At 37.4% G+C, this 12,101-nt stretch overlaps 1 protein-coding gene across 4 annotated transcripts in view; it reads right to left on the bottom strand.

The window, feature by feature from the left end:
- The window catches only part of LOC126701528 (probable cyclic nucleotide-gated ion channel 20, chloroplastic), a 54,738-nt gene that overhangs the window by 31,784 nt on the left and 10,853 nt on the right, over positions 1 to 12,101 (bottom strand). For all 4 annotated transcript variants that reach the window (XM_050399677.1, XM_050399679.1, XM_050399678.1 and 1 more), the window contains 2 exons: positions 9,240 to 9,431; positions 5,994 to 6,092 (listed from right to left, as the gene is read on the bottom strand). In XM_050399677.1, the coding sequence (XP_050255634.1) occupies positions 5,994 to 6,092; positions 9,240 to 9,431 (291 nt within the window). The remainder of the gene's footprint in view (positions 1 to 5,993; positions 6,093 to 9,239; positions 9,432 to 12,101) is intronic.

Here is a 12,101-nt window from a genome sequence, read left to right as displayed (position 1 = left end):
CTTGCTTGTGGAGGATGTAGTGGATTTTTCTGTTGGTTTAGGTGAAACTGAAGTGTCAGATTGTTTACCTCTGCAAACCATTGCTCTGACTGTGTCAACAATTTCGGCAGAGTTGGAGGAGGCCACTGAGGTATTGAGTATCGAGAATAAGTTAGATATTTTTGGGTGGGTGAAACACAGAATCCCTGGGTTCAGTAAATTGGTTGGGTTGTCAACGACCTGACATGAGAAGTTGTGCATTGCTCTCTTACAGAGGCTAGAAACTGTGATGGAAGCAGCCAATGTGTTACACAGGAAAGAAACGGGTAGCAAAAAAGTGGCTAAGTCCAAAAACAATGGTCGTAGAGAGTTGCAAAACTTGATCTGTTCGTTGAATTATGACAGGAGATAGAGGGTGGTCTTGTGTTGGTGTTAGTAGTTGGGAATAGTTTTGTGTTTATGAAGATAAAAATGATTTCGTGGAATGTTAGAGGTTTAAATGATCCTCGGAAACGCCTTGTGGTGAAGAATTTGTTGCGGGAGTAGAAGTGTGATGTTATTTGTTTACAAGAGATGAAAATTGCTAGCATGAATAGACAGTTGGTTTGTAGTTTGTGGAGCTGTCCATATGTAGATTGGGCTGTTTTGGAGGCTGATTGGACTGCTAGTGGTATTTTGCTTATGTGGGATAAAAGGGTTTTGGAGAAGGTGGAGGTTATAGTTGGTACTTTTTCAGTTTTGGTAAAGTGGCAAGGGGTGGGAGACGGTTTTATATGGGCATGCTCAGGGGTGTATGGCCCAAATAAGAATATTGAGAGGGGTCACATATGGGATGAGTTGATGGGTATTCAGCAGTATTGGAGGATACCGTGGTGCTACTTTGGAGATTTTAATATTGTTCGCTTTCCTAGTAAGCATAGGGGTGAGACTCGTTTGACCTTGGCTATGGAAAAATTCTTTGAATTTATTGGGGATCTTAACTTGGTTGATCTGCCTTTGGAAGGAGGTAGATATACTTGGTCAAGTGGTACTGATCAACTAGCGATGTCTAGGATTGATAGGGTTTTGATCACTCCAAACTAGGAGGACCATTTCCTAGATGTTATTCAAAGGATTTTACCCCGTCCTATCTCAAACCACAGCCTAATTCTTTTGGAGGCAGGGGGAATGGCAAGGGGGGAAAGTCCATTTAGATTTGAAAATATGTGGTTGAAGACGGAGGGCATTGTGGATAGAGTTCAATCCTGGTGGAATCGGCATTCTTTTGTAGGTACACCAAGTTTCGTGCTTGCAAGAAAATTGAAGGCTCTGAAAGAGGACATTGTGCAATGGAATCGTCGAGAGTTTGGTAATGTAGTGCGTCAAAAGAATCAATTATTGGAGGAGCTAAAAAAATTAGACGCCAAGGAAGGGGACTTTGGTCTCACTGATGGTGAGAAAGGTCATAGGGCAGCTTTGAGGTCCCAAGTGGAGCATCTTCTTTCCTTGGAAGAAATTTATTGGAGACAAAAAATCTAGGATGTTATGTATCAAGGAAGGGGATAATAACACCAAGTTTTTTCACAAAATGGCTAATTCCCATAGAAGGTTTAATCATCGAAGAACCTTGGAGGTGGATGGGATGGTTTTTGAGGAGGCATCCAAGGTAACTAATTAGGTAGCACAATTTTATAAAAATTTGTACAAAGAGACTGAGGGGTGGAGGCCCCTTGTGGGGGGTTTGGAATTTGATTGTATTAGGGATATGGAGAGGGTTTGGCTTGAAAGGAATTTTGAGAGAGAGGAGATACTCCAAGTTGTTAGTGACTTTGAAGGGGATAAAGCTCCAAGTCCGGATGGGTTTACTATGGCGTTTTATCATCATTGTTGGAGAGTAGTGGAGAAAGACGTCTTAGCGGTCTTTGAAGAGTTTTTTCAACATTGTAAGTTTGAAAAATCCCTTAATGCTACCTTCATTGCATTAATTCCTAAAAAGAATGATGCCTTTAATATTAGAGATTTCCGTCCTATTAGCTTGGTGGGGAGTGTGTATAAAATCTTGTCTAAGGTCTTGGCAAACCGATTGAGAGTGGTTTTAGATCAGTTTATCTCTGAGACTCAGAATAGCTTTTTGGGTGGGAGACAAATTCTTGATTCGGTTTTCATTGCGAATGAGCACATGGATAGCCAAGGGAAGAGTAGGGTTCCTGGAGTCATTGGTAAACTTGATATTGAGAAAGCCTACGATCATGTGAATTGGGAGACTTTGTTGAATTTGTTGAATAGAATGGGCTTTGGAGAGAAGTGGTGTAAGTGGATCCATACTTGTATTTCCACAATTCAGTTCTCTGTTTTGATTAATGGGTCTCCAGCTGATTTTTTTGGTAGTTTGAGGAGTTTAAGACAAGGGGATCCGCTATCTCCTATGCTGTTTTTGATTATGATGGAGGTGTTTAGTAGGATGTTGAGAAGAGTGGAGGGAGCTGGCTTGATCCGTGGTTTAAAAGCTGAGGGTAGGAGGGGTGGTGGAGAATGTGTTACACATCTATTATTTACAGATGATACCATCCTATTTTGTGATGCGGATGTGGAGCAAATTCTTCATATTCAACTGTTGTAACTTAGTTTTCAAGTGGTCACGGGTTTGAAGGTTAATGTGCATAAGAGTGAAATGGTTCCAATAGGGGAGGTTGATGATGTGCATGCTCTGGTTGAAATTTTGGGCTGTAGAGTTGGAGAGTTGCCTATGTCTTATCTTGGTATGCCGTTGGGGGCTTCACATAACTTCCCTTCAATATGGAATCCTATTTTGGAAAAATTTGAGAGGCATCTAGCTGGGTGGAAGAAGTTGTATTTGTCTAAGGAGGGTCGATTGATGTTACTCAAGAGTACGCTATCTAGTCTTCCTACATATTTTTTATCATTATTCACAATCCCTACTCATGTGGCTAATAAAATTGAAAAGTTGTAAAGGGACTTTCTTTGGGGTGATAGCAAGACTCATCTGGTAGGATGGGATAAAGTTTGTGTGCCTATAGCTAATGGGGGCTTGGGGATAAGGAAACTTACTACTTTCAATAAGGCTTTACTGGGGAAATGGTTGTGGCGGTTTGGGAAGGAAGAGGGTCGGTTATGGAGGAGGGTGGTAGCTTCAAAATATGAGGAAGAATGGGGGGGATGGGCCTCAAAGCTGGGTAGGGGAGTTCATGGGTGTGGTTTGTGGAGAGGTATTCACATGGGATGGGAGGATTTTAGCAAAAATTGTCAGTTTGTTATTGAGTTGGGGAATAGAGTAAGGTTTTGGCAGGATAGGTGGAATGGGGATCAACCTTTTCATTTGGCCTTCCCAAGGTTGTATGGTATTGCCGTTGATAATGAGGTATCTATAGAAGCTTCTTTATCGAGGCAGGGGGCGGAGGATAGAAGAATTTGGGATGTTTGTTTTATTCGAGAATTTAATGATTGGGAGATGGATGAAGGGCTGCATTTTCTTCATATATTGGGAGCTAATACTCCTCCAATGGATGTGAGAGACTGGATGAGATGGAAGTTGAAGCCTAATGGGGATTTTGACATCCGGTCATGTTATAACAAACTAAGGAACTCTCCCTCAACTGTCTTTCCTTGGAAAGCTATATGGAAAGCAAAGGCCCCTAAGTGAGTTTCCTTTTTTGTTTGGTGTGTTGCTTGGAATAAGATCCTAACAGGTGATAACCTGAAATTGAGGAGATTGGTTTTTGTGGACTGGTGTATTATGTGCCGTCATTGTGGAGAGACGGTAGACCACTTATTTCTTCATTGTGAGATGGTTTATCGGTTTTGGAGCTTTGTCTTTATAACTTTTGGCTTGTCTTAGGTTATTCCTAGATCAATCCCAAATTTGCTTTTTGGCTGGTGGAATTGGTTGGGGAAGCACTCGTCTCAAATTTGGAATTTAGTTATGTTGTGCATCCTTTGATGTATTTGGAAGGAATGGAATCGGCGGACTTTTGAGGATTTAGATAGTTCCGGTGATCAAATGTTTGCTTCTTTTAGTGGAACTCTTTTTGATTTGTCTAGGGCATGGGGACTCACGACTAGTGATTCTCTCCCTTCTTTTCTTAGCTCTCTCTCTCTGTAATTAATATGTTGTTTGGTTTTCTTTCTTTTTTTGTTTTTTCTTTGTTTTCTCCTCCTTGTATTCTCTGGTTTTGCTCTTTGCTCTTCTTGCATAGAGTAGCCTTTCATATATATATATATATATATATATATCATTCTTACTTATCCAAAAAAAAATATAAGAAAAAAAAAAACAATCTTCGACCATGGAGCTTTGTTTTCAAGCATAATGCAATCCATAGAACATGATGGGAGGCAAACAACCACCATGAATAGAATCCACACAGAACTAATGTGATGTTTGGTTTGGCTCATCTACCACTGTGAATAGAATCCACATGGAACTAATGTGATGGTTTGGTTTGGATCATCTTTTAAGATTCCTAGGAATCCTAATAGGAGTACCAAGCATTCCCTTATTTGGTTGTAAATAGCTCAAAGGAAATCAAATGCCCACGGCCATTCTAAATTCCCATCAAACCTCACATTTACAAGAATGTACATTCCCTCCAAAAAAGGTGGTAGCCACATTCTCAGGCCATAAGAAAGCTCAATTTTTAAAAATGACAATCAAATTAGACTCTGAAATGATAAAGTATTCATTTTTTTTTTTTTTCACAATTCAAAAAGCATTAAACTTATTCTGCTCCTCCAAAATCTATCAAACCAAATAATTAATCAATCTATGCTTACAAAAACAGTTCATACACAGTTTAAGTTTATGTCATGTTAATGCAAGGTGTTCATGCATAGGAGTCAGTTTTTGGAATGGTTTGTGCTATGTCCTTTTGGCAAAGCCAATCAATCTATATTTACAAACTAATCAATGCGAGGGGTTTATCTCACTCCTTAACTCTTTTTTCCTTTTTTTTTTTTTTGTTTCTTTTTTTTAAGTTACATGATAATTTTTGGTTAAATTTTTTTTTCCTCAATTTTATTTAAGGTTTTTTGAGATAATATTATTGGTATTTTCAAGAAAAAGTAGGACAGAAAGATATTTTTTCTAATACATATAAAAATAAGAAATTATATTTTAGAGAAAAGTAAACAGTTATGAATACACTCAACTATCTCCTAAGAAGTATCAAATATACAAAGAATCTATATAAAGGGTCCGCTTGGGATCTGTTTATTTTGCTGAAACTGAAAACTTTTAACTGAAACTACTGTAGATAAAGGTAAAAGTTAGTTGAAATAGTATAATGAAACTCATAAATAGTATCAAAAAGTGCAGTGGGGCCTATGAATCGTAGCAAAAATAAGCTGAATAGTAAAATAAGTTGGCAAAAATAATTTTTCCCAAACAGACACAAAGTCTAAAATATTAGATGATCAATTGCATTTTAGAAAAAAGTAAACAGTTTTTGGGAACAGTTATGAATATCCCCTAAGAAGTATCAAATATACAAAGAATCTATAAAGTCTAAAATATTAGATAATCTACCCACATCTACTAATAATCAATGGAATAAAGAGCTAATAAACATTGAATTGACCTCTCAATTGACAACTCCTGTGCCACAAAAGCTCTTCTATTTCTCTCTCTGGACAAGGTCCATATTAGACCTGACAATACTACAATCCAAGCAGTAACTCTACCATGTGGCAATTAAATAAGAAATACAAAATTTAAGCTGGCTTTTCATGTTTCAATGTTCAGATCTCTTCTAACTGCAAAGATGCTACAAGATATCTAAAACAAAGGTTACTCTGAAACTAATAATGCCTGGATCAGCAAGCACTCAAACATAGTGTAGCGGAACTCTATTAGCAAGAATTATTCCACAATAACAATAATTTTAAATTTTAAATTAGCTTCAACATATAGTCCATATTAGCAGGTTAATTAAAAGAACTACGTAATTGCAATAAATTTTAAAAAATGAAAAGAAAAAAAAGCAAAGAGTTTCTGCAAAGGGAAGAGAAGTAGCAGTCACCTGAAGAAGCATGTGAAAGAAGTATATCAGATCAGTCATACTTCTGAAAACCACAATTGTAGTGGTCAAGGGCCGGTTAATTATTATACACTTGTTATCCTGCATTCAAAGGGTGGGGGAAAGCAAGTAAAGTTTTTGCTATAGTTAACCAAGATTTTTTTTTTTTAATCAGTAAATGCAAATTTTATTTAAATAAAGGTAAGTACAGCACAACCACAGTACACAGGCACTGTACGGGGGCTGTTAAAAATCAAATGAAAGTACATAAATCCATAAAAACTAGCATATCAGAGAAAGAATGACAACTTAAGGCTGCCATTGGTCATACAGAGTGCGTAAAAATAAAATCTTCATATTTGAGTGCAAGCCTTCTATCCCACTCCTCAAACATACAACACCCATCTACCACACACATTCTCCACATACTCAAATTATCCGTTGTAAGGATTCTCCCATTAGCCATGGTCCACACAAAAAAAGCTACCTTAGATGGAACTTCACCTTCCAAATACTCTTCCACAGAAATAATTGAAATTCTCTAGAATAGAGATCTTTGTAAAAAGATTTACCTCAAATCACCACTTTTGGTAAGGGTTCACCATTCACAATCCTCAGCAAATCCCCCAATTTTGACCAAGTATAATTGAGAAACAAAGGAGTGCAAAATCTCCAATGCCCAATCTTGGCAAGCACGATTAAGCACTAAATCCCAAAAAACATCGCCATCATGTATATGTATATAATCTACCACCATAGCCTCTTTGTCTCAAGCTAGACGACGCAGGTCGAAAAAAGCTTATTAAGAATTACATCACCACACCAGTAGTCGCGCCAAAAACAAATCCCTGAACCATTACCCACTTCAAAGAAAATGAATTGTGCAAAACTATTCCACCCACTCCTGATATGTTTCCACAAGTTACATCCGTGAGACCCCGAAGTCTACCTACCCCCAATAACTCCATACTTTGTAATTGTATGCCAAAAGCCTCTTTTTCAAAAGTAAATCTTCACAGCCATTTCCCTAATAGAGCTTGATTAAATCGTACCAAGCTATGAAGGCCTAAGCCCCCCTGTTGGACAGGTTTGCAAACCGTCCGCCACCTCACCAAATGGAATTTTACACAATCATCCATCCCACCCCACAAAAAATCCCGTTGCAGCTTTACCAAACGCCGTGCAATGCTGACAGGAAGGGAATATAAATAGATATAGTAAGTAGGTAGGCTAGAAAGAATACTCTTAATCAAAGTAAGCTGCCCCACCTTGGATAGATAGATCTTCTTCCACCCTGCCAATATTTTCAATCTTTCCTAATCCCACATCTCCATGGACTTAAACATTTCCCTCAATGGAAGACCCAAATACTTTAAAGGGAAAGTAGAGATCTTACTTTTTTTTTGATAAGTAATCAAAGAACTATTATTAATGAAAAAAATAAGGAAGAGTACAAGTTGTTCATGATGATGAACAACAAGAAAAAAAAAAACAAACAGCAAAAAAGAGAGAAAACAGGAAACTATTCTAAGAGAAAACATAAACTCGGAAAGAAAAGAATAATCAGTAAGACCCCCACAACGAGACCACTCAAAAAGACTACGCTGGTATAAAACCTTTAACTCATCCAACGTCTTCTCAATTGTCCTCAAAGGAACGACGATTTCGTTCCAACCAAACAATCCACATTAAGCAACCTAGAATCAAATTCCAAATGTTCGAATTATGCTTCCCAAGCCACTAATGCCAACAAAATAACAATTCTGCCACTGATCCTAGCATAACCCAATGTATACCAAAAGCCTGAAGCATAAAAGTCTATAAGGTATGTGTAACAGGACAATGAAGAAGAAGATTGTCCACCGACTCCCCATCACAACAACACATACAACACCGATTTGCTAAAGGGCGACTCCTAAGCATGATATTATCCAAAGTAAGAATCCGATCATGAGCAGCCAACACACTAGCTAGATATTCAATATCATGCACATACCTTACCAAAGCCATCTCTAACTTGCCAAGATTTATTTGTAATCCCAAAACAGCTTCAAAGCAAAGCAGTACAAATCTCAAAAAACCAATCTGCTCACTCTCATCACCACAAAAAATTTAAGTGTCATCTGCAAACAAAAGATGAGTCACCAGAAAAAATCAAAGTGTCATCTGTTAAGGGTTCACTGTAATAATTGACTTGAGTATACATTAAATATGTAGCTGCTAGGGCTTTATCCTGTGAATGTAAGCCATCCAGCTGACCCATGTAAACTGCTCTTCTCTCTTTCTTGGTTCCGCTTCTCTATATTATTTTATTCTCATCTTTAACAAGGCCCTTTGCAACATCAATCTTCTGCACCACTCTCTTATCCCAAAGCAGTAAAACGCCACTGGAATCCCCTTCCACGTCCAAACAATCCCCATCCAAAAATTGACTCCCCCACAAACTCCGCACCACACTGCAGTTAATTACCTCCATTTTTGTCTCCTGTAAGAAAAGAATATCCCCCTTTCACATTCTAAGAGCATTCCTCACCCTCAACCTCTTTTCTCAGTCATTCATACCTCTCACATTCCATGTGATGAGTAGTAAATTAATGATGTTCTAAAGCACCCTATTCTTTCAACCAGCACTATTGCGGCCCCCTCCTCTTGTGTCATAATTAAATGTCAAGATCAAGTTCTTAAGTTCCCTCATCCCTTTCATACCAGATTTTGACTTTTCTACTGTGAATTTGGTGACATTGTAGCCTCCAACTACTCTCAATTGATGTACAATCTAATAGCCTCCTCCTCGAAGCCTGCAAGGAAACTCCCAAAAATTTGCTAGAACTTACAGTATTTACCTTTTCTTTATCTTTCCATTGTGACAGGATAAATATTCAAAAGATTGAGTGCAATGCTGGAAATAAAAACCTTTTGTTTTCTTGATAATTAATGAAAATTTGATTAAAAACAAAGCAAACACAAGTACTTTGGGAATGTACTATGGGGCAATACATTTGTCAATGAATACATATTATCAATTGTTTAATTCGAAACAGATCACATGCCATCTATATGTTGGAATTAGTAATATTTGAGAAAAATCCCAAAATACTGAAAAATATAGACTACCCAATAATAGATGTTGGCCACATGTTGAAAATTTTGAGATGTGATTAGAGCCTCATCAAGTGCACAAGCAAAACCCATAAAGATTAATAACTTCGAAATCAATCTAACTTTATACTTCAAGAACAAGATCCATACCTTTAGTACATACAGCAAGAAGAAAAATAATGGGTCTACGAAAACTGCCACCAAGCAAGAACTGACAAAAAATTTGTTCCATCGTTGCACAACTTTAGTATGAGGGTTCATGACTCCAGGAATATATTGTTGGAGAAAGGAAAAAGATCTCCTAGCCCAGCCTTTGGCATCCCCATAGAGAACATTATGGAACTAAAAAAACAACAAAAAAGCATAAGAACATCAAAGTATTTGTACAACATTATTCTGCTAAACAAAAACTAGTGAAAATACACAATATGAAAAAGTCATAGGAAAATAAATAGTACAATAAAATGAATTTGGAGCCTCAAGAATTTTTTCATAGAACGATAACAAAGTGTTTGGACAACAACGTAGAGCACTTTCTTACTATAAGAAGTGGGGAAAAAAACACATAAACTGCAATGTAGCTAGAATTAAAAACTCTTAAATTTAAACAAAAACTAAATGTTTGAGTTATTTTCTCATTATTTGTTATATTAGCATATTAAATGGGCATTTGTGTAATCATGTTATAAACCCTAATATAAATAATTAAATATATGCTAGGGTGGTGGCTGACTGATTTAACACCAAAACCTTATTTTCTTCCTTTTCTCTGTCACTACCTTTATTTTCCTCTTCTTCTTACTTCTCTTTAACCAAAATTTCCATAGTTTACAATTTAACTTGATATTAGAGCATCCCTATCCAACCCTAGAACCCACTAGAACACAAGAAGGTGGCTGTATCTATTGATAGGAGGATTGATGCCAGAATCTGTATGATGACATCAATGCTGATGCAAGTGCTGACGCAAGTGCTGATGTTGGCATTGGCATGGTCACCAAATTCCGGCAAAGACACCATCTAACCAGTCGGAATCTAGTGCTATTTTTGGTGAATCTTGCCAGATTTTTTGAAGCCATTGTATGGCTTCTTTTTCTTTTCTTTTTTTTTTTTTTAATTTCGAATTTTTTTTGTCAATCTTATCATCGATTTTCCAATCTCCTTTTCTAGTGTTTTCCAGCAGCTTGGATTGATTGGGCTTCCTTCTGTAGGGGCCAACTAGACTATAGAATAGCATATTTGATGTTGCTTTGTTGATTTCTTGTGGGTTTTGTAGTTTTTTTTTTTTCTTTTGGGTTCTTTGCTGTTTCTGCTGCCAAAATTGTGCCCCTCCAGATTTCTTCCTATATAATTTTCAGTTGGTAAGTTGGCTTGTGACTACTTGTTGGAATTGAGTATTGTTCTAGTTGCTTGGAGTTGGCTGTTGTGATGTTGGTTTGTTGTCTTGGTATTTCTAATCTTGTTTGAGTTGTTTGACAATTTGAGTTTTGTACAGCTAAAGAAAAGACCACCACTGTCACGGCAGAGGACAAATCATCACTGATTAGATATGATGATATGCCTAAATCCATTACTTCAAAAAAATTGAATGGTTTGAATTATTTGCTTGGACACATGCAGTGAAATTTATTTGCATGGGAAAAAGAAATTAAAATATTTGACTGATCAACCACCTGATGTTAAAGCTTCAATTATGATGATTGGATGAGTGAAGATTCAATTGTTATGCAATGGTTGTGGCATAGTATGGAACCCCGCATTGGTACTACTGTTGAATTTTGTGATTCTTTGAATGAAAATTTGGGACACTGTTGCAGAATCTTTTTCCCATCAAAGCAATGTTTCTTGGGTGTATAAGATTTATGAGAAAAATTTCACTATGAAGCAATCTAAGAAACCATTGTCTGAGTAATACAGTACTCTTAAAAATTTATGAGAGCAGCTATTACAGTATCAGCCTCTTACTACCACTGATTTGGAACAACAGAAGCGACACTGGGAATATTTTATGATTGCTTCTTTGCTATCTAACTTACATGGATTCAAAGATCAGATTCCTGCTAGTGAGACCTTACCCACTGTTGCTAATGCCTATTCTCAACTATTGCGCTTGTCATTGGGATAAAACTCCATTGTTACTTCCTGGAGTCTTTAGCTTTACTCTTTAAGTAGTGGGGATTGTGGTAATTCTCATGGTTGTTTCCATGGCGGTCATAGCGGCCATGGTTTTTATGGTGGTTCTCGTGGGGGTGGTAGTGGTAACAGGAAGTGTGACCATTGTGGTGGTCTTAATCATACTGAACCTTATTGTTGGGTGAAATATGGGAAGCCAGATTATGTGAATTAGGTTGTTGATGGTGCTGTACAGCCATAACCTAGTTCTACTCCATTGGGCATACAACTTCTAGGTCTGATCCTCGTGATGCACTTACTACTCAGCTTAGCGAGCTTGTTCAACAATTGTGCACTACTTCCTCAATTGCTACATTAGATAATTCAGGTAATGTTGCATGTGTGGCTGGTTCCTCTCCATCCTGGGTCATTGACTCCAGCGCTAATAAACATATATCTAGTCTATTATCTCTCTTATTTGATTTACTTCCCATTAAACATCATGTTGTTTTAGCTGATGGTTCTTCTCGACCTGTCCATGGGAAAGGTGTTCTTCATCCTAATAAGTCATTATCTTTACTTTCTATAAGTCAATTGACTAAAGCCTTACAATGTTCCATAACCTTTGATCCTACTTCGTGTGTTTTTCAGAACCTCAAGACCAAAAAGATGATTAGTTCGAGGCATGAGAAAGACGGTTTAGATTATATAGATCCTAATGATTCTATCTTCCACACCTTCTCAGCTTGGAGTGCTAACACATCTCCTGCCCAGTGGCATTTACGTTTGGGTCACCCCTTGGCCAAGCTCAAGTTTGCTGTTCCAGCATTAAGTCACGTGCCCAATCTAGAATGTGAAGCTTGTCAATTAGGGAAGCATCGACGTAGTTTTTTTTGAGTA

This window comes from Quercus robur, chromosome 10 (genome assembly GCF_932294415.1).
Source record: "Quercus robur chromosome 10, dhQueRobu3.1, whole genome shotgun sequence".
Classification (NCBI taxonomy): domain Eukaryota; kingdom Viridiplantae; phylum Streptophyta; class Magnoliopsida; order Fagales; family Fagaceae; genus Quercus; species Quercus robur.
The sequence above is the reverse complement of the archived record's forward strand: the minus strand, read 5'-3'. Positions and strand labels throughout refer to the sequence as shown.